Here is a 22,169-nt window from a genome sequence, read left to right on the forward strand (position 1 = left end):
CCAGATAATGCAGAGTCTGTCTCTCAGCTCCAACTAATCCACAGTAAATACAAGATGGGGGAGAGGAGGTCTAGCACAGACCATGGGAGAGAGCCTGAGGGAGATGTTGACAGAGGGTGTGCTGTAAGAGTTGGTAATATGACGAAGTTATAAAGAATAGACAATTTGATGACAGTTTTAATAGAAATAAAGTTTCCCAAACAAGAAAGCTCATAGTCCCTCTTTGATCTGCCCTGGTTAGACCACATGCTATATTTATTTCCACACACGACACTTCACTTCTGGACATGACACTCTGGCTTTGACGTGCTAGAGTAAATGCAAGGGAAAGTGACGTGGATAGCTGGAAGATTTCAGAGCCATGTCTTAAGATTATAGTTGAAAGTCAGAGCCACAGATACTGGAAAAGAGAAACTGATGATGGCCTGTGGGAGCAGCTTCAGGGATTTGAAAGGCTATCATGGGAGGAGAGATTAAATTACTTCTGGGTAGTTTGAGGTCCAGCAGATGAGAATTGCAGGAAGACCATTGTGCTTTGTAGAAGGAAGACGGCCCTGCCGGTACCTCCCCTTAGCAGAACAAAGGCCTCAAGGGTTTTCGTTGGCCTCTCAGAGGACCAGCAGTTGACCAGGGCCCACCGTGACTGCTCAGGGAGTCAGGAGCCCCTCAAACCCCATCTCAAAAGTCCCATCTCCCAAGCTGAGGGCAAGGACCTTTGTTCAGAAGTAAAGACTGATTTGGCAGAGGCAGTTGGTAAAGGCAAATAAGTCCCTATTAAGCTATCAGCATTCTTGCAGGAAGAGCAGACAGGCTTCTAGAGGCAGCCCCCTGATCCAGCCCAGATATATTTTGAGCCCCTGCTACATCTCAGGCACCGTTAGATGCTTCATGCCGGTCATCTTGTTCAATCCCCATAACAAAAGCGTATTATTATTTATCCCCATCAAGAGGATACTGGCGCTTAGAGAGAGGGTTCATTATCTGCCTAAGGTCATGAGAGAGTCGAACCCAGCACTTACACGTTAGCCACTCTGCCACCTGAAGCAGTCCTTCACCCCCGGCCCCATATCCCTAGCAGTCCCCAGTGGGTGTAGGGCGTGCTTCCCTGGGAGCCCTTCTCCCTTCCAGCCCCCTGGAGCTCTGCCTTCTCTTCCACAGGGAGCTCAGGGCAAAAACAGCCCAGCTGAAAAATTAGGCCACGCTGGCGAGCACAGTACTTATTTTTTTATGACTAAGATTAAGCTGACAACCATGCAAAACATTGCAAACCTGTGTCGGCTGCAGATTTAATACCTCACCCAGCCACACAAATAATTCATGTTTCTGCATCGATGTCCAGAAAAAACAAATCAGCAAAAAGCTGGGCTCCTGCATGTGTGTGTGTGTGTGTGTGCGCGCGCGCGCGTGTGTGTGTGTGTGTGTGTGTGTGTGTGTGTGTGTAGCAGCCGCGTTTCCATTGAAGCAGCATGCCGGAAATACCCAAGCCCCAGGATTGCAGATCTAGCATTTTGCAATTTTTTTTTTTCTCTTAAAAGATTAAAGTACGTTTTCAAATGATTGAAGGTTGGTGGGAGGTGTAAATGTGGGCACTTGTCACATTAATTCTTCAGATGATTAAGTTCTTTTCCATTTCTTTAAAGCTGTTTGCAGTTGGGTTTGATGTCCTCGTTCCGGGTGAGTGTGTTGTAGCAGTTACCAAGGTGACTTTAGCTGACTTTCAACAATTTATTTTTCCCTCCAGCATGAGATGTCTCTAGCCCTGTGTGCTGTTGATTCTTCTCTCTCAGCCCTCCACCCCCCACCCCTACCCCAGTTGCTGTTCATCAGCATTTTGCCCATGCCAGAGAGGCGGGGATCCTCTAGTGGGCCCCATAGGCTCAGAGGCCCCGCCTGGCAGCCAGGCTTCAGCTCCTTTTGGGCACACGGTGGTATGTCTCTGGGCCCGTTGTCAGAGATGGCACAGGGAAGCGATTGTAAGAATGACACCCTGCCTCTTCCCCTTAAACTCACTCTGACCTCAGGCTTGTCACCTCACCTCTCTGAGCCTCCATTTTCCTCATCTGTGAAAGAAGGGTTAACCATAACCTATACAGGGGGTGCTTGCTGTGAGGACTCAGGAGTGAGTCTCTGGCCTCCTCGCTCTGGGGCAGAATAGGGCTGCTGTCTTCTGAGTTCTGCTCTTGTCTGGGCCCTGAGGGCACCCACTGCGATGTGGTGTTTGGTGGTAAGGGAAGGAGATCTAGCAAGAGGTCCTAGGCTCCCACACTGGCCTGCCACAGACCATCTCTGTGGCCTTGGACTTGTTTCCAGCTCTCTTTTGTAAAGGAAAGAAGTAGATTAAACCACCTCAGAGTTTCCTGCCAGTCTTGAACTTCCATGACCCGCTTGGCCGTACGTAGCATTTGTCTCCTTCACGGGTCTTGTGAAAGGGTTTGTCAAAAGAGAAGCTAGGGCAAAGGGCAGTTTCAGAATTCACTTTGGCAAACCAGAGGAAGGGACCACTTTGTGATAGAGCGGTTACATCTGGGGGTGGATCCACACAGCTGATGGGACTGGTCCCCGTTACCTCAAGGGCTTTCGTAAACCACTGCCTTGGCAGGACCCTGGCTGCCCCATGTCACCCTCTATCCTTTTGCCTGCTGACCTCACACCGTCCCTCTGGGGAGGTTCTCTGCCTGTCGGGGTGCCTCACTGGCCAAAGGCCCTAGCACCTCAGTGTCCCCGGTATGTGAGGAGGTTGGGCCTGCCCCTCACTGACTGCCTGACTGTGGAGCCTGGACATCCTGGATGGCTCCTGCCCCTTGAATGATAAATAACTAGAGCTTCTTACCCAGTGTTTTGATGGACACTTGGGGAATTGTTCTGCGATTCACAGCCCAAACTAGGATCCGGCCTTTTGAATAGGATCAGTGGGTAACCCTCATTTCCGGCTGAGGCAGATTTGAGAGGCTGTCAGTGGGGGCAGCTGAATTTGAAAGAACATATCTTAGATTGCAAAGGGACCCCGTGGCCCAGTTGTGGGCAAGCTGTTGGCGGGAAGCAGGACAGGAGGGAGTGTGAGGCAGCAGTGACAGCTCACTGTGGCCAAGGCCACAGGCAGGAGGAATCTAGTACAGGGCCCCTGGGGCCTCAAAACCCAGCAGGATGGTGGCCTGGTTCTGCTGCCCAGCCAGGCCCACTGGTCTGACTCCTAAGAATCTGGTTTCCACCCCCTCACTGAGGATTGTATCATTTCCTGGTTAGATGAAGGATGTGTATGTCACTGCAGCTCCTAGCCATTAGCAGGAGCGAGCATGCTCAGAGCCTGCTGAAAGTCATAGCCTTTTCAGGGTCGGCTGGAAGGAAGTTCTTGGAGCCGCACCTTCTGGTACTCTAGCACTCCAGCTTTGGAGAACTTGGGAACTGAGACTCCAGGGTGGGGAGAAAGGGCTCCCAGATGCTCCTGCTGCTATATAGGGAAGAACAAGCCACTGCGAGGTAAACTTTCATATAGTGTATTGGCCAAAGATGAGGCTTTGGAACCCAATCTAACTTCGACCAGCTTCCAGCTCCATACTCCCTGGCAGTGGGAGCTGCACAAGTTACTTAACTTCTCTGATCTCCCAATTCCTTATCTGTAAAAGGGATATAACAATAGTACCCACCTCATGGGGGTGTTGAGAGTAGTCAGTGAGAAGTGCTTTGCACAGCTGCTGGCATTTGGCCAGCACACGGTGAATGGTGGGTGTTGTTAACCACTATCATCAGTCACGGTCATTGTCATTATTCGGGAGCCCACCCTGAGAGACTCCCATCTTGCTCCTCCTTGTGGTATTTATTTACCTTGTGCTGAACCTGTCCCTGTGATTGCTTTGCAGAAGCCGCAAAGACAGCCTGGAGAGCGACAGCTCCACGGCCATCATTCCCCATGAGCTGATCCGCACACGACAACTTGAGAGTGTGCATCTGAAATTCAACCAGGAGTCAGGGGCTCTCATTCCCCTTTGCCTAAGGTGAGCCCCACAGCACACAGCTCGTCCTCAAGGAGCCACCGGGCCTATGCGTGCCTTCTCCCACACACCTGGGTGGAGTCTGGGACCCAGGGAGGGAGGAGAGCCAGTCGGGCAGTTCCATCTTGGGCCTGTGGGGGGGCCTGTGGACTCTGAACCAGCCTGTAGCCCACACTGTGTGGAAGAACACTCCTTTGTCCAGAGAGGTGTCCCTCCAGCCTTACTCTCTTCGGAAGGCTCAGTGGTCTCGGCAATCTCAGACGCCCCTGCCATCCCACAAGCCCAATGTCAGTAGCACTGGAATAGCAGGGCAGGGCTCTGGTGGGTCGGGCTCTATTTTCTTCTTCTTGTTGCTTTTCCCATGCATAGCGCTCAGTTCTCCAAACCCAGTGGCCAGCACAACAAACTCCTTGAGGGACCAAGAAGCCCAGCTGTGTCCTTTCTGCTGCTGTCCACAGTGCCAGAAAACCCAGCCCTGTGGCCAGCATTCAGCTCTCTGTTTGGGGATGCTGCACTGCACTGAATCTGTTCAGCTGGCTTCTTGCATAGCCCTTGGGGTTTCCACCCTCACTTTTATAGCAGGGGAGGCGACCAGAATAACTCTGAACTCAGACAACATGACAAGGAAGAACGGGGTTACCCTGGTTTGGTCCCTCCCCACTGAGCCCAGAGCCTGAGAAAAGAGTTTGGATGCTAACCAACCTTGGCCAACCACCCTGGGCAGCAGGGCAAAGATAGCAAGTGGTCAGAACGAACAAGGGCTGGAAAGACCCCCCCACCAGGACCCCAGCCATTTCCTCCCCAGCTCCCTCTCTGGCCCAAGCTCAAGATCTTTAGACTGGTAAAGGGTTAATCCAAGGCAGCCTGAGAAAGCAAAGGGGCAGGCTTTGCTTCCTTTGCTGAATGGCATCTCTGGCTCACTAGTTGTCCCTGCCTGCCCTTCCCCCAGGTGTATTTCCAGACTGGGGATTAATAGGAGCTTCTTGTGGCTCCCTCAGAGTGACCCTGTTTGGCTTCAGCTTTGATGATGATGATGATGGTGATGATTATGATTTACGATTTATTTGTTTGTTTTGAGGTATGCTTGTGGCCTTGGGGCTAGCCTTTTTTTTTTTTAAGTTTATTAATTTATTTTGAGAGCGAGCACAAGTGGGGGAGGGGGAGAGAGAGAGAGAGAGAGAGAGAGAGAGAGAATCCCAAACAGGCTCTGCAGTGTCAGCACAGAGCCCGATGTGGAGCTCGAAGCCACACACAGCGAGATCTTGACATGAGCTGAAGTTGATGCTTCACTCACTGAGCCACACAGGTGCCCCGGGGCTAGCCATTTTGTTCTTGTGGGAGGTCCCAGGAGCAGGTGGCAGACACTGCCCTGAGCACAGGAGTTGTGCTGCGAAGGCACTATGCCATCCTCCCTGGGGCTTGGGAAGTTTGTTTAGGTACTGCTTCACCCCGACCTTCAAAGTAAAGGGGGACATGACCCTGCTCTTAGTTCTGGGCATGGCCTTGGGCGTATTGCTAGCTGCCTTCTCTAGTCTCAGTTTCCTCACCAGGACGTGAAGGAGGTGTACTCCACTGCCCCTGCAGGCCCTTTGAATGCTGATCTAGTGTCTCTGCTAGCTTTGAGCACTTCGGAAGAATGGCAGTAGAGAACTCGTGAGAGGTTTCTCTTGGACCGTGTTTGGTTACAGTCCCCTGTTGGCGGGCAGGTGGGCAGTCCGGAGGGCATTTGCCAGGCACCCTGTCCCAGGGAGCACAGCCCCCACAGTCCCTGAGCCTTGGCCAGGCCTGCTGCTCACTGTCTCTGTGTTCCTACCCCCAGGGGCAGGCTCCTGCATGGACGGCACTTTACGTATAAAAGTATCACAGGTGACATGGCCATCACATTTGTTTCCACGGGAGTGGAAGGCGCCTTTGCCACTGAGGAGCACCCTTACGCAGCCCATGGACCCTGGTTACAAGTGAGAGGCTCCTTTTCTTTCCCTACCTTTTTTTTCCCCCTCCCTACCTTGTCTTCCGTGGGCTCTTCCCACACCTGCCTCCCCCTCCCCTCCCTTGGCAGCTGTTGTTGACTCCCTTCCAGAAGGGCTGGTTATGGGAAACCATGTGGAGTGTGGATGCTGCTGCCTATCCCATCAGCTGTAGTACTTCCTGGCCTCTCCACCATCCCCTGAGACACCAGGGATAACTCTCTAGGCCCTGGCCATTGGTTTGCCATGGAAATCTAGGTTTGAGAGGTACCAGGCTTTCCGCACCCCGGGTAAACCAAAGTCCAGGAAACCAAGGGTGAAGCAGGATAAGATGGAGTCTGGAAGCCACTTGCAGGTGCCTCTGTGGAAATGCCACCAGAACTCCTAGAGAATGGACGTGTGGACCTGGACTGGGGCTGGGTTGGGCAGGCCTCAGCAGACAGAGCCTCCCTACTCCCCTCATCTAATGGTTGCCCTGTTCCTCCTAATGGAAACCCAGCTTTTCTGCACAGAAACCTGCTGGCTTGTCCAGAACACTTTGTCCTTCCTTTGCTCTTCTGGCTGGAGCACAGCTTCAGAGCCACTGCCAAGTGGGGTGCTGGGACCTGAGAGCCACAGGCCTCCTTCCAGCCCCCACCCCTGTCCCAGGTCTATAACTGGTGCTTGGCTGGTCCAGCACACTCCCAGATGTATTAGGGGAACATTGTTTTTTTCTTTGTTTGTTGGGTGCGTGGGAGGAAGAAAACTCTACCTTACCTCTCTGAGGAGTATCAAGAAAGGGGATCCGACAGTAATTCAGAAATTGACTGTGCCCTGTTTATGGTATATGGAAGGATGGTTATAGTAGCGGGGAAGAGAATTATGCTGGTTTTGTGGGGTTAACCCTGTCTGGGGGGGTCTGTGAAACATACTTAACTGTCGATGTGGGCGTGTGTGTGTGTGTGTGTGTGTGTGTGTGTGTGTGGTTGAGCTTGCCCCTGAATTTCTCCTCCTTCAGGCCAGCCCTCCCTGCCGCCCCCCTGCACAAATACTAACCCTTAATTAAAACAAACAGCAAACAAAGAATACCAACCACACTCCTCAGACTAAGTGAGGAAGAAATGGAAGCTAGTGCTTTAGAAATATTGTGTTCCATAAATTATCTTGCCTTTTTCCACTGTTGTTATTACATTGTTTCATAACAAAATTACTTTGAACCATAAAGTTATAAATACATTTTAAAAGTCCCACTTGGTAACATTAGATTTCTGTCCATGTGGTGTTGGTAGTTACTGTAGCAAAAGCTCTGAAGTGTAACATTTGAAACTAGCCCAGCACAAGTGGAAAGGGCCTCCCCGCCCCCCACCGCCCCACCCCAGCTATGTCCCAGGAAGCCAGGCCGCCTCTTGCTGGTAAGGAAGGGGGAGGTGGGGACCCAGCAGAAGGGTTAACAGGTCATCATTCCCAGTAGATGACTGTGCTGACAGGTCTCAGAAGTGTCCTCAGATGGCATTTGTGTGTATTGGAGGTTCAAGCACATTTTCTTGGGAAAGTAGGGACCAGAGTCTCCCCAAACTCAAGAAGAAATTACCCCCAGTACGTTTTACATCTTCAACTCTGAACCTGTCCTTAGAGTCTTGCCATCCCCCTTAGAAAGTCTTCTCACCCTGAGGAGGGGTTGGTCAGCATCTCCATTCTCATCAGCCTAGGAGCCCCAGCCCCCAGAGGACTCAGCAGGTGTCATGATGCCCCTCAGGGCCCCCAGAGTTCTGAATCCAACCGCTTATCCACGGGCTACTGGCGTTGTACTCCCAGCCCCACTCCCCTCACCCTGGGGCAGCCCCCTCAAGGGAGCTGAAGCGCTGGGCACGGCCCCTCCCATGCACTGTTGCCCAGGGAACTGGAGCGGTGGGAACCAGCCGCTAGCCTCGGCATGTTTCAATAAAGTTGCTGTGCTGGGGAGCTGCTTAATCAAAGGCCTGTGTTATGGGCTCATTAGTGTGGTCCAGCACGGGCCAGCTCACAGGGGAGCTCCTAGGAAGGCTGGCTGGGGCCCCATTCCCCAAGCCTGCACCCTCACTCACCAAGGGGATTCTCAGGCCCAAGGAGCCCTGGGAAACCCTCTGCCCGTACCCCCCACTCTCCATCCGCCAGTCCTCAGCCATGGAGCCAACACCCAAACAGCTCTCCTCCCTGCCCTCAAAGCAGTCAGCACTTTCTGCATCTGACTGCCAGTTCGCCTTCCCCTTTAGGGTCTTGCCACTGTGGTCACAGGCAGCTGCCTAGCTTGTGGGAACCTGGGCTTGTAATTACTTGTGGGCCTCTGGGGCTCCCTCTGGGGTTGGTTGTCTCCCCAGGAGTCTGCAGGACCTCTTGGAGGCCTGGGATTAGGCTCATTACCAAAGAGGGGCCTCTCCACTGGACCAAGAAGGGCCCCAAGCCCCTCTGGAGGGAGTTCTCCAACACAGAGAGGACAGCCCCCCGCTGCAGGCATCTCTTGCGTGTGCTCCCAGGATCTGGGGTGTCTCGTTGGCCTCTGTGTGCCAGGCCTGTTAGGGACAGAGGAGCAGGAAGGAGCTGAATGCGGCAGGCCCAAGAACGTGAAGAGCTCTAGACTTCTGTTTTCTTGGCTGCTGCTTGAACTCTCCCTGTTGATCCCAGCTGAATGGGGAGGGGCTGGGATGACTTTCTTACATCAGCCTCAACAGCCTTGGAAGCCCTGCTCCCAGCCTTGGCACCTTGTTCTGGCTACCAGCCCGGGCCTGTTATCTCTTGGGGAAAAGGCATGGCAAAGACACCCCACATGGGGGAAGAGTGACAAAGGAGAGGCTGAGAGGAAAAGGCAGAAGGTGAGGGAATCTGGGCCCTCACTGGAGTGTGCAGAGTGGCCCCACACAGGCCTCCACACCCACCTTCTCCTGGGCCTGCACCTACCCTCTATGCTCCTCCCCTTCCCCCATTCTCCAGCCGCAGGAAAGTCAAGGCCCCAGCCCAGAGAAAGGCAGGGCCGTCTGCAACCCCAGGGTGAGCTCAGTGGACACTCCCTGCTTCCTGGAGGAGCTGGAGAGTCAGGAATCCTGCACCAATTCCATAGGCTTCTCAGTTTCCGGAGGTCAACACCTTGACTCCATCTGCCCTACCATCTGCTGTTTTCATCCTCGTGGAGATTGTAAAGCCTGTCAGCCAGCTCCAGAGCTTTTCGGGAGGGTCTCCAGGCCCTGGGGGAGGCCTGCCAGCATCCTCTCTTGCACACCTTCCCCCAGCATTCCACATCCCGGTAGCTTTAACAAGCCTCTCTCCCTTGAGGCTGTCAACATTGGGTTGTTAGTCTTCTGAGCAGGAGCCCAGCCCAGAACTGAGTCGTTCATCTATCCCCAGCCAGGGTTGATCTGAAGGGGGGAGAAGTCAGCCCCAGAGGTCACATGGAGGTCATATCACCAAATATGAGAATATTTTTTTAGGCCCTGCAATGCTTTCTCAGCTGTGTGGTGTCTGATAGCTCACCCAAGTGGAGCCCCCATTCCCAGCCGTTCCTGCCAGCCCTGATGGGAGGCTCCGGCCTCAGGACACGATGCCCAGCTGCTGTTCCGAGTGGGCTCGCCGCTCCAGGCCAAGTTTGGGAATCACTACTGGGCTCTCGTCCTAGCCCAGTGGCTGACTCACCACTGTCCTCTGGACAAGCCCCCGCCTTCTGTCCTCATCCACCCATTTGGACGTTGTGTGGAAGACACTTGGCAGTCCCTGGCCCAGGCCCTGGGCAGCTCGTCTCCCGTGCCTCTACTGTTTCTCCTTCTTCTGGTAAACCTGGCCACAACCTGTTCTCCCTGGAGACGTTTGCCATCCTGGGACCTCACTGTCCCAGGGTACACCCATCAGGGTTTAAATCCTAGCACTGTGCCTGGGGAGTACAGCACCCTCCCTTTAGGAGAAGACTGTGATGGCCCACTCTGCCCTCACAAGCCGGCAACCAGAGCAAGAGGGCTCTGAGCCTGCTCCTGGCCACCAAAGCCAACTTCTCACCACCCACTGAGAACAGGAAATGAGCGTGTGCCACACACACCTCTGCCCCCAAGCCTGGGGGGTCTCCAGGCTGTTTTCCGGCTTTCGTCTGGCCTGTTGGAGTCTGGGGAGGGGGGTGGACACAGACCGGACTGCTTCCTCGTTCTGCCTCCTCCTCGGCCATTGTGGGTGCCAGAGCAGCTCCTTGGCAGGCCTTACCCTGTAAACAACACATTTCCGCCTCCGAAAGAAGGAAAGAGAGGGAAGAAGAAAGCCAAACTTGTTGGGAAGCAAGAACAACGTGTCAACACGAAGAGCAAACAGGGCCCCGGACAAAGTGTGGATTGTCGTATCAAGGGGAAGGAGTGGGCATTGTCAACGCTGTTTGCAGACTCAGAAATAGCACCAACCACAGACGTTTGAATCAGATCTGCAGCAGCTGGGCTCCTGTCTGTGGCACAGCAGGGCCTGCCCAGGGCAGGCCCCGTGAAAGATTACTTTTTGGGTTCCTTGTGGACCTTGCTGGGGTTTGGGGAATTGGGAGATTATTGACAACCCTCCCTCATCACCAGCCAGCCAGGTTGTCCTAAGGCACCTGGTGTGAGCACTTGGAGTAAGCTGCCATCTGGATTCCTAGCCCCCTTTCTGACCAACAGTGGGGGTTGGTAGTGGGGAGCAAGGAGCCACTGCTCCCCTCACATCTTGGCCAAAGAGAAGGTGTTGAAGCTGCAGCCACCAACTCACCCCTGTTGGTTAAGCCTGCGCCCAAACCCCCTTCCCCTGTGAGCCTGGTTATTTCCCACCCATGATCCCCTGGGGTGCCTCAAAAGTGCAGATGCCTTGGCCTTGCCAGGATATTCCAATACTGAAGGTCTGGATGGCATCTTCATATTTTCAGAAGCTTGCCAGGGGAGTTTGCTGTTCAGATTGGTTGGTGGGAGCTTTCTCCTCTCACCAGAGAGCCTCCTGCCTCCAAGGGCTGGTTATACAGAAACCTAAGCATTTTATGCCCAACTCATGGGGACCACGTGTTACTGAGTGCTGTTATTATTTTCAGTATTATTACTGTTATTTCTACTGCTCTTTTCTGGGTTAGAGTAAATGTTCCCTTATGTATGCATTCACTAAGCTGGCCTGGAAATTTGCCTTGCTGTTCCCACTTGGAAACCATCTTTGGGCATGGTTTGCCTTCCTTTCCAGTTGGCCAACTCAATTTTTGAGCAGCTGGGTGTCTATGGTACTCAGCCGTCTTGAGCTAATCAGGGTTGTTCTTCTCGAGGAGATATAGGTCTGGCTGGGGTTAGGACGGCTGGTTTTCCAGGCCATCGGTAGAAGCCAAAGTCACCTTTACCTCCCCTTTCAGAGGAGAGAGAGAAGAGTTAGCCGTGAGTAAACAAGGCTTCTAGAATTGAGGTATTTTCTCCAGACAGGAAAAAGAGTATCCTCTACCACCATGAGGTCAGATCACTGTTCTAAAGTCCAGGAGCCTTGTCTCCTCTCGACACCGGCTCGTCTGCAAAATGGGGGCGATAGTTACCGCCTTTGCGGGACTGCCAGGAGGGTTCCGTGAAACGATACCAGTCAAGCGCTTAGCCCAGTGCCCCGCACATGGAGGAGGCACCACTGCTTCTGCCACTGGTGGTGTTATCATTGCCACTGTCTTCATAACCATCCTGTTTTCATTTGTGGCAGAGCCAGGCAGCTCCACAGGGACCCAGTGAGCTTCAAGAGCCCCAAGCGTAGCATCGCAGGCTTTTCCCACAGTTGCATCACAACGGCGAGTCTGTTGCTCATGAGAGCGCCCAGGAGCTGCTCCGTCACAGTTGTCTATCTCCAGTGTCCTGTGGATAAGATCTGTTACCATTCTCAGCTCCAGGTCTGAAATATACAAAGAACAGGGCCTGCTTGTTCAATCCAAGCTTCTAAGGTTTAACTCCCAAAGGAAATTAAATTAGCTGCCTGCAGCTATGACAGTCTGTCGTGTTTCTTTGCAGGGAATGTCACCCTTAATATCATGCAGATCTTATGTATAATTTTCTCTGTTTAATTCTCTTAAAATAATGTGAAGTTTCCAGCAGGAACCAGCAAAGCACCAAAAGTGAAAATTGAGGAGTAACTAGGGTTTGTCCCCTTTTCTGGTCTTGCCATCCCTTCCGCCAGCCGGGTATAAAATGAGTCCACACACAGAGGGTACGCGCTTGGTGGTTGTTCTGCTAAAAGCCACCATAGCGTACCCTCTCTCCACCACCTATTCCAGACCTTTGTCACAGGAACTGGCTTAGGACGGAACTCCACGTTAGTGGGGTTGCCTTTCCCTTTGTCGAAAAATGGCTCTTTGGTGTCTCACTGGGTGGTCCAGTCCCGGTGAACCCTCCCCTCCACCTCAGCCCAGCACTATAGTCCCAGACCTATTTACCTTTCTGGCAGAAAGTCCCTCCCTCCAGATTATTTGTGGCTTAGAAATCAGCCCGGCCTGGCCCAGACTGGAGCCATTGTAATGTAATTGGGTTTTAGGTATGCTCGTGTTTGTGCTAGCATTTGCAGAGATGGCAGCAAGCCCCGGAAATGCCAAAACCATGAATGTGACTTTTGTACTCCTCCCGCAGACTGGCGATAACTGGTAGGGAAACTCTGGACTTTGAGAGGGGGGGACCCTGGGATAATGGAGGGGCATGGGCCCTGGCAGTGGGAAGACTGAGGTGTGATTAGGAAAGAGTCCCTGGAGTCTGGGAGTGCTCAAGGTGCACTTGGAAGAACAATGTGGGTGGGAGGCCCCCCCCCCCCAAGTGGGCATTTCTCTCCACTGACTTTGCCTGTTTAAATCTGGTCTCTGCCCTCACCTGAGGCCTGAGCTCCTCAAACAGAAGAAAAAAAAAATTCGGTGAGATGGGAGCCAATGGTCAGAGCCGGTTTGCTGCTGACTGTGGGCTTGCAGCCTGGGAGGATGTCCTTTGGCTCCCTGTCAACCAGGAGAGGGTGCATGTCCAGGTAGAGTGTAGACTGCTTTCATGCCTATGTCTCTGGGGCTCTGCCCAGGGCCAGGCCTAGCAGAGGCACCCAGGGAATGCTGTGGGATTGAACAGATTGATGGGCAGATGAGTGGAAGAATGAATAAATGTGTAAATGTTGTGGGGGGAAGAGCAGTACTTCGGGGATGACTTTAGAGTCCAGACACGACTGGGATATGGTCTTAGCTCAGCCACGCACAAGCCACGTGACATTGGGCAAATTACATAACCTGTCGGTGCCTCAGTTTCCTCATCTGTGAGGAGACTGAAGGAGATAAGATACACTGAGCAGTCAACACAGTGCCTGGTACAGAGGTGGTTTGCTCGCTCGGGGTCATTTTCTCATTCCTCGCTCCCACCTCCATGCCATCAACTTCCTTCCTCTGGAGCCCTCCGTCCTCTGTGGTCCCCAGCAACCCTGCTTGCTGCTCTCCCACACTGCTCTGCCATTTTACTTCATCTCACAAGCTGACTGTGTTCCAAATATTGAAACTTCTCTTCTTCCCAGAGTGGACAACTCCCAGGGGAAACCTGAAGGGTATTTTCTCAAGTTCTCGATCCCCATCCTTCTAAAGGGGCTTCCCTCAGAAGAGTCACTCACCTTGGTCTTCACCCCATTGTCCTTCCTCCTCTGTGCCTCACCCAAAGTGTTCAGAGTTTGCTGGAGGAGGCAGAACAGAGGCAGGTGGACCCACAGCCTGGAGGGTAGGGAAGGGTCAGGTGTGGAGACCAGGAGGCTCCTGGACCAGCACAGGAAGGAAAAGGGTGGAGGAGAGAGTCAGGTTGGGAAGAGGAAAGACATCCTCAGCCTGGGCCCATTGTGGTGCAGGCCTGGTGTGAGCTTGACCTAGCTCTGCAGAGCCAGCCTGAGCCAGTTGGGGAAATGGCCCACCAGCTTGAAGAAGGCCTGTGAGGGTAGTGGTTGTGCCAGCTGAGTAGTGGGGCCAGGCTGTCCTGAACGTCAAAGCATGAAGTGACAAGGCATCAGACTAGAGCAGTGAAGTGGGACAGCTGGGAGGTGACTTGGAGAAGAGGTTTCTCGAAGGAAGCTTTGGAGAGCTCAGTGGCTGAGTGAGCCCAGCAGGGCAGGGGTTTGGGAGCTTCCAGCTTGAGATGTGGATACTGCGGAGGGAAACGGGTTGAGAGCCCCTTTCCCATCTGTAAAATGAGAGAGATTGGTGCACAATCTGCAAATTCTCCGGCTCACACATTCTTGGATGTACCTTCTGGGGCATTTCTAGATTCCAGACGAGGCTTGTATTCCAAATCCAAACAGATTCCTTTTGTCCTACCAAGTGGGGGGTAAAGAGGAACATGTGAGCCCAGTTGGGCACGGAGGATGGTTGGCAATCTCTGTTCCCCAGCCATCAGCTTTTCTGTTTCCCCTCTGCTGCACTACCGCGTGCAGGGGGCCCGAACTGCCAAACAGGCTCTTTTCCTGCCCATTCCTTTGTCCCTTCTGGGGACCGGCAGTACCATTCTCCCACGTACCCACACCTTGCTTCCCCGTTGTCCTGTGACAGCCCTCCTTCACTGTCCTCCTCCCTCTGATGTGGCAGGCTGGTGGGAGTTGGGGGGAAATGACAGTCAGGGATAAGCTTCCAGCACTTCCCTCTGTCCCTAGAACAGATCCACCACGGGCTCATATCTCCTCCGTGGCCAGAAGAAAGATCCACAGCTTGGCAGTTGGCAAAAAGACCATATATTAAGAAATAATAATAAAAGCCTGTCTTGTGCCTTCTTCCCAGATTCTGTTGACTGAAGAGTTTGTAGAGAAAATGTTGGAGGACTTAGAAGATTTGACTTCTCCAGAGGAAGTAAGCCTGTTTGATTCTCTCTAACAGCGGCTTCCAGTCTCCAGGAGCCTGTGTGTGTCTTTCCGTCTGTCTGTCTCCAAGGTGTGGGGATAGGCTGGAAAGGAGACCCTGGAGATGTTAAAAGGCTTTATTTCTGTCTTCCCACCACCCCCTGCCCCACCCCAGCTGCCATAAGGACACCCAGCAAATTGTCCAAATCGGTGGCTCCGAGAACCTCATTGAAGAGGCAGCCAGGGCCTTTGGGCTAGTGGTTCTCCTCAGCCCCTGCTGTTCCCTGGCAGGTTCTGAACAGAAAGCCCACGCCTGCTGCCAGAGAACATTCCACTGGGGAGTTCTGGTGGGCAGTAAGGGACTCCTGCTCTCGCCTCAGGCCACCCAGGAGCCAGCCTCCTTCCTTCTCCAGCCATGAGCTCTCCCTTCTTGGTCTGCCTCTTCCAGCAGGAGGAGCTGGCAGGCCAGGTGGGGGCTTGTGCCTTCCCTGGCTACTCATCTGGGGTACATGAATGGAGCCCATAATCCCCTTTGTTTTTCTTCCTTGTTCCTGGCATCCTCATTTGCAGGGACTTACCTCATCCTGGAAAGTCCCGTCCCCTCCCCCGGCCTCCTACTAAGCTGCACCCCAGTGGGATCTGAGCCTTCCTGGCCTCAATGCCCCATAGGTTAGTGGAACATTAGCAACCTAGCCAGGTCTCTGGAGGGCCGTCCTCTGCCTATGCGAGAGACAGACAGATGCTTCTATTGGCCTTTCTGCCGGGAAGTGTGTTTGGGGAAGAACTCCTTCACCTCCCAGCAGCCAGGCTTTCAAGCCAGAGGGAGGCCATGCAGGGGCTAGATTTCAGCCAGGGCTGGAGTTTACAGCTGCCAGGGCTCCCAGGGCCGTATCAGCCAGGACATGGTGGCCTCTGATGTCCACCAGGTGGAGGAGAGAACACAGGGTGAGACTGTCCTATCCAGGTCCCCAGGTGGACAGGAACTCCTCAGAACCTGAGGTCACCTCTGCCCTCTGGGATGTGGCTTGATAAATTAACTCATTTATACATTCCAAAGTCACCAAGCACCCAGTTGTGCCAGCCAATCAACCCCCACAAGTCACCGGTCCCTGAGGCCTGGCTCCTATTCACTCAGACCAGAGCCAGCTGCCCAGAAGTGCTTCCGGAGAGGCCGTGTCGCACTAGGATGGCACCGTGCCAGACTGCTGCTTTGAGCTTGGGTGTTGAAGGGGTAGGAGGGGGACAGTCCAGGCAGGAGGGACAGGAGCCAGGGGGAGCTTAGGAAAGTAGGTCACTAAAAATGACTTTTTTTTTTTTTTTTGCTTCTCTGTCCAGAGGCTGTCCCCACATCCTGCCCCACTCTCCACTCACTTTGGTCCTGGCTTGGACAAGTCCCCCATCAGAGGGAGGGAGAGGGGGCCAGCCAGGAAGTATTAGGCCCATCTACTTCCAGCCCCAGCTCTAGGCAGGCTGAGGGCCCTGTTCTTCCCACCTTTCCAGGCTGGGCTGACTTCTCACCTAGCCCTGGGACAGTAGGAGACATAAACAGCAGACCCAGTTTCCAAGTCAGTGAGCATCTAGTGAGCACCAGCTGTGTACCAGACCACATGCAAGGTCCTGGAGAGGGAATAAGATGTATCAGCCTCTTTCCCCTACCCCAAACAGAAGCCGGAGAAACAAAACTAAACAAATCCGTGATTCCTGGGCTGGGGTAGGAAGAACTTGGACTCTCTTTGGCTTCCGCTGGCACCATGCTCAGGCTGGTAACCCTGGGTAACAGATGAGCTTGAATCAAGGAGAGCAGGATGGGGATGCACCAGGCCCAAGAAATCACCTCCAGCCACCCTTGTCCTGCTCCCCTGCTCCCACTGAGGCCAAGCCAGGGCCTCCTTCCCTTTGGACCCTTTGGCCAAGGCCACAGAGGGCAGGTTCCAGGGTCCTTCTGCACCAGCCTCTGGAAGAGAAGCCATGGCAGGGACAGGACCACAAAGTTCCAGACCTCAAGCCACTTCCCTGTATCATCTGCACCCTCCCCCTGCCCCCCATCCCCCCAGCCCCAGGGCCTCAGGGAGCAGATTCCTTACATGCTTGTGGCCGGAGGCAGAACCAAGGAAGTGAGCTGGAGGGAGGTCAGCACAGTCAAGAAAGAGTTAGAAAACATGCCTCCTCCAACCCCAGTTAATTATTGGCAGGGCAAGGGGAAAGAAGGGGTCACCGAACTCCAGCAGCTTGACCCCAGCCACCCACCTGGGAATAGCATTTGCAGTTGAAGCCAGGCAACCAGTGGCCTCTCTTGCCCCCAGCACCTGGGGGACAGAGCATGGGTGAGGGCCCTGGCCTCTCTTTAGGCAGCCTGGAAAGAAAGCAGTAAGTTCTGCTAACTGTGTGCACTCTGGCTCTGTGCTTGCTCCCTCCACAGTTCAAACTTCCCAAAGAGTACAGCTGGCCTGAAAAGAAGCTGAAAGTCTCCATTCTGCCCGACGTGGTGTTCGATAGTCCACTGCACTAGCCTGGGCTGGGCCCTGCAGGGGCCAAGGGAGAGCCCAGCTGCTCCCCGGTGACTTCCAGTATAACAACTGCGTAAAAGAGATTCCCACAAATAAAAGGACAAGTGTGAGGATGACTGCGCAGCCACCGCACCCCCGCCTCACCTGCAGCTCAGGGGCCTCACCCCCCAGCCAGCCAAGCCCCCTGGGCTGGGAGCCGGCAAATGCAAACCTTCCCTTCCAGCTGCTGCCACAGGCTGTGGTTTGAGATTTGACTCTGGACCTTCGATGTGCCCTTAGGTGGAGACAGGCCTCATCCTCACCTATCCCCTGCCACACAGTCCAGCACGAGGGAGTGGAGTGGCCGCGTGTGTGCCCTGCCCAGTTCTGCTCTGGGAAGCCTTTGGTAGGCAAGCTCCTCTGGCCATGGAACAGCTCCTCCAGCCGTGTTTGCTTTTCTTCCTCATTATTTTATTTTGTAGAAACCGGATGGTATTTTATTGGTCTTCAAAGATGTCCAGAAGCCGTGTATATAATGTTTTTTAAACAGAACTTTATTCCCAGATGAACTTTCTCATTCTCTAGGACAGGGGCCTAGGGCCGTCTCGCCCTCCCTGAGCCACCACCAGAGAAGGTGCCGGTGTCCGCCTGCCAGCCCAGGGCCCGGAGGAGCCAGCTTCACAGAGAGGCTTTTCTTCCCAGCTGGGCCTGGTGGAGCCTGGGGCAGGGGGAGAGCTGACTTACGCCCCCATGCAGCCTTCAGCCGAGTTTCGCTGGGGCCAGGAGGACGTGCTGCTTGTTCTCAAGTGGACTAGGCCCCTGGCAGAGTTCAAGGACCACCAGGGTCTCAGAGACTTGGTAGCCCCGGCCCCATCTTCCGGGCCTTGTCCACCCAGCCAGGCTTGCCTGAGAGGGTGAGGCCCAGCACTGCGTAGACCATCCCCACCTGCCCCTCAGGGCCTAGGTCTCCAGCTCTTTGACCAGTCCGGTCCCATTTCCTCATCCCCTGGGCCTCCCAGCCTCCAGGCTGCAGGACTCTGGCATATTAAAAATGGAAAAAATCAACTTCTCAACATGTCCTTCACTCTGATTTTGCAAACACCGCACTCTGCCGCCCTCCTCCTCCCTGCATCCATTCTTTTCTCGTCTTTCCTTCCCCATTTCCTTCCCTGGGCCTCTTTCCCCGCATCCTGGCCTCTCATTGTCTCTTGCCCCCCTACTGCAGATCTCATGGTCTTCCTCCCAGAAACAGACCAATCTCTGGCCCGTGGGTTTAGGGTTCCTCTTGGGTTATCTCCCACTTCTGACCTGGAATCAACAAGCCCCTTTCGTGCCCTCTTACCTCCCACTCTGGGGACTGCTATTTCAAGATCACCCTTCAGGCCTTTCCAAAGCAAACTCCTTTTGTCTTGTCAGGGACCTAATAGGACCACACACTGCCCCATCTGCACTGCCATACACACATGGGCACCACCATAGTGCTACAGGAGGCCCATGGGGGGCAGGACCCCTCTGATGAGAGCTTCAGCCAAAGAGCTGCCTCTAGGGGTCATGAGGGCAGTGGCCAGGCCCTCCAGGGAGCAAGATCTGGACCTCCAAGGGACCACTGGGGCCTGGCTGCTTCTCTGCACATACATTCAGGGCTACTCAGTTAACTCCATCAGACTCAGAGCTTCAAGGTGGATCAGCCTGGAGTACTGGGAAAGACAGGCTCCAGGCCTCCACCAATGAAGAGGAAGCTCCTTTGGACCTGATGTTGGCAGTAGCTGTGCCTTCTGCTCCAAGGACTTTTCCAAAAGGACATTTTTTCTGGCCTTCGCGCACCATAGAATCACTGCCTTTGAAGCTCTTGTCATCTGATGTTTCATGGCCAGAGAGGTGCCCTTAGCTTGTCTCCTTTCCTTGCCACCCTGACCTTGCCTCTCCACAAATTCTTTCCTTCTGGGGACCTGCCTCTTCCTGTCTGGTTTGGCTGATGGGGAGGAGGGTATTTTCTGGACTAAGCTTTGTCATCAGTATGGGAGGCAGGCGGGAAGCAGGTGAGCTCTGAGACAATGAGCGTGAAGCCTGTGGCCCCTTCCTGCCCCGTGATGTCAGGAACCTCCAAGGTCCGGCTGAGGCCAGGTGTCCATCTCCTTTCCCTACAGTGCATTGGCTCTGGTGGAGTAGCAGAGCATACACCATCTCTGACCTGGCCTTCCAGAGGTTTTTCTGGGAGGGGGACTCTCTACTGAGCTTCTGGCTGGGGAGAAGGGACCCTCACTGAGGACCAAGTGAGGCCGACCGTGTAGCATGCCCAGCATAGCACCTGGCATATGGTGGGTACTCATTAAATGCCTCTTTCCCTCCCTGCAGCTCTTTGGGAGCCCTGACATAGTGAGTTGGGGAGGTAAGAAGCCTCCCTCCCTAAATCTGCACCTTTCAGAGGCTTCCTTGTGGCTTGCCCAGTCCCTCCCTCCAGGTCCCTGTGGCTAAAGCTTCTGAGAGGAAGGGGCTCCCCCATGCAGTTGGACTTCCATGTACATATGGTACACTCTGGAACTTCTCAGGTCCAGTGTGGGCTACAAGAGGACCACAGACCCAGCTGTCATTCTGACGGGTAGAGCAGCTCATGCAAGGTCTCAGGTCTGGCCAGGGAGCTGGGTGCCTCTTCCTGCCCTTCTCTTCCTCTTCCAAAGGCAAGCCTTCAGGGCAGGAACCAGGAAGCCTTGGGGAGAGTCTAAAGGGCTAGAGCATTTTAAAAAATAAACACAGGGTCTTGGGACTGGGTTTTGAGATTGAGTTGAGAGCAGGGAAAAAACCCTGAAGGTTGGTGCCCCTATGGGGCAGACCAGTAGAGAACTCCCTTGACTGTATTTTTTTATCTGGTTGTCTTTCCTCTCTGGCTTCCAGGTCCTCTATGCCAGGGGAGGTACCTGGGTCCCTGTTAGAAGACAGGAGCCCTGTAGGGAGAGCCCTCCTTTTGTATAAGTACCTGAATGCTGCAGTGAGCAGACTTTTGTAAAATTTTATATTAGTTTCTAATGTCAATTGTGACTCGGTTCCTGGGGGCTGCAGCCAGCTTGGGACTTTTGTAAGAATTTTTGGGTGACTCACTTAGATGTCGTTTCCTTCTTGCTCCCTCTTCCTCTGTGTAATCTAAGTGCATTAAACATATTTGCAGAAGTGCCTGGATCTTGTGCTCCTTTCTGGATGCCTGGAGTAGGGGAGCGGAAAGCCTGGGGCCCTGGTAGAGGGGGTGGGTTGGACGCAGCCACTTAGAAGAAGCCAGGATGGGGGAAGTCCCCAGAAGACTGTTGTCGGGAGTGGTGGGGGTGCCAAGGAGCAGGATCACGCAGCTGGTGACTCTTCAGTCATGCAGAAATGACTTTGCAGAGACAGGCTCCTTTTCACTGGTCTTGAATTCCTCCTCTAAGGTCGTGGGGGTAGGTGCAAGGCACAGGTCTGGGAAGATGAGTGGGTGGGTCAAGACCCTCTTTATTCCCCTTCTGCCCTCCTCTCACCAAAAAGCCCTTTCCCCTTGGAAAGGTGGGCCTTCCTTACCTCCCATTTTAGAGTCCTCGTGTCCCTTCCAGCGAGGGCAGGAGACAGCCAGCCACTCCCCTAACCATCTAAGTTCAGCCTCCTAACCCACTGCCTGATAGCAGTTTGGAGGGGCAGCCTCAGAGCCGTCACACCCACTGGGCGACACAGAAGCCAGCCTTCCCTTCCTGTGGCCTGGGTGAGGAGGTGATGGATCCTCCTTCCATGGATTGCCCGGCTCCTGTTTCTTCGGGGCCTGGCATGGAAAACAGAGCCCAGTGCCCGTGGGGAGAAGACAACAGCCTGGGACCTCAGAGGCAGGAAGGAGAGGATCCACACCCAGACAGGGTACCCAGAACCTGCAGGACTGCTCTGGGCCTTCACGTGTCCTTTCCCTTCCTGCTAGGCCTAGCTCTCTGGCAGAACAGCAGGGCCTTTTTTCTGGTCCTCAGGATGGAGCCGTAGCACCCAGAGGCTTCTGCTGAAGCTACTGGCAGAAGTCCTGGGGGGATCACGAGAAGGGAGGGGGCAAAGGGTGTCATTTCTTATGAAGGGACTCCCTGTCCTCTTTGAGAACCAGTCGTATCTGGGGGACTTTCCCCAAGCCGAGATCAGTACTCCTTCCCTGTGAACTCCTACTGAACCGTGGCTGGCCCCTGGAACAGTGGGGCAGGTCCTGTCTGGGGCCCTCAGTCACTCTGGCAGTCAGAGCAAGGGAGCTGGGAGGGTCTGGAGCCAGGCTGACAAGCACAGGGCGGCCCAGGCCACACCCCTTCCCCTTTTCTTTTCTCCTTGGAGGTTGGGGGGTGATTATCTAATCTTCCTCATCTGACCAACCTAGAAGGACCCAGGGCCAGAGAGTTCCTGCCCCAGAGAGTACAGAATTGCAAGATTCTGTGTTTAGGTAGTTCCAGGAGACGGGACTAGGCTGTGGTTATTTCTGGAAAGAGGCTCCTGTGCCTATATCAGAGACCCCACCCTAGATTTAGGGAGGGGAGAAATCTGCCATGTGTTATGTAATGTGGCCTCCAAAAGACCTGTACATTCCTCCAGGTGTCGCTCTGCCCCATCTGGGGGGCAGGGGGTGGGATGGGGTTCAGGGGCCCTGGGTTGTGGGGAACCCACAGGCTCCAGAGCCACGGGGCTAGGGAGCCTAGGAGATTTGCCAAACTAGCCTGACCAGAAGGAGAATGCAAGCTGGAAGTGACTCAACGCAGCCTGCCAGGCACTGAGGCAGCTACAGGTTGCAGCCCAGAGGAGGTGGGGAGACCAGGGTGGGGGTGAGAGATTGAGGCGCAGGGCAGGAAAAGGGAGAGATCTGTCCCAATACAGCAGCCGGGAGGCTAGGGGCGGGGCGGGGGGGGGGGGGGGGGGAAGGGGGGGAGGGCGGGGCAGGTCAGGATGTGGTTTGG

At 54.2% G+C, this 22,169-nt stretch overlaps 1 protein-coding gene across 5 annotated transcripts in view; it reads left to right on the plus strand.

Annotated features, from left to right (window-relative positions):
• SUFU (SUFU negative regulator of hedgehog signaling) overlaps nt 1-22,169 on the plus strand; it is a 125,117-nt gene that overhangs the window by 97,072 nt on the left and 5,876 nt on the right. For 2 of the 5 annotated variants that reach the window (XM_043597386.1, XM_043597387.1), the window contains exons 9-12: nt 3,858-3,992; nt 5,809-5,947; nt 14,691-14,759; nt 17,169-20,400. In XM_043597386.1, coding sequence (XP_043453321.1) covers nt 3,858-3,992; nt 5,809-5,947; nt 14,691-14,759; nt 17,169-17,258 — 433 coding nt within the window. In that variant the 3' untranslated portion in view covers nt 17,259-20,400. Of the gene's footprint in view, nt 1-3,857; nt 3,993-5,808; nt 5,948-14,690; nt 14,760-17,168; nt 20,401-22,169 lie in introns of those variants that run through there. The other 3 variants (XM_043597389.1, XM_043597390.1, XM_043597388.1) reach the window with 2 other exon arrangements.

Source organism: Prionailurus bengalensis, chromosome D2 (assembly GCF_016509475.1).
Source record: "Prionailurus bengalensis isolate Pbe53 chromosome D2, Fcat_Pben_1.1_paternal_pri, whole genome shotgun sequence".
NCBI lineage: Eukaryota > Metazoa > Chordata > Mammalia > Carnivora > Felidae > Prionailurus > Prionailurus bengalensis.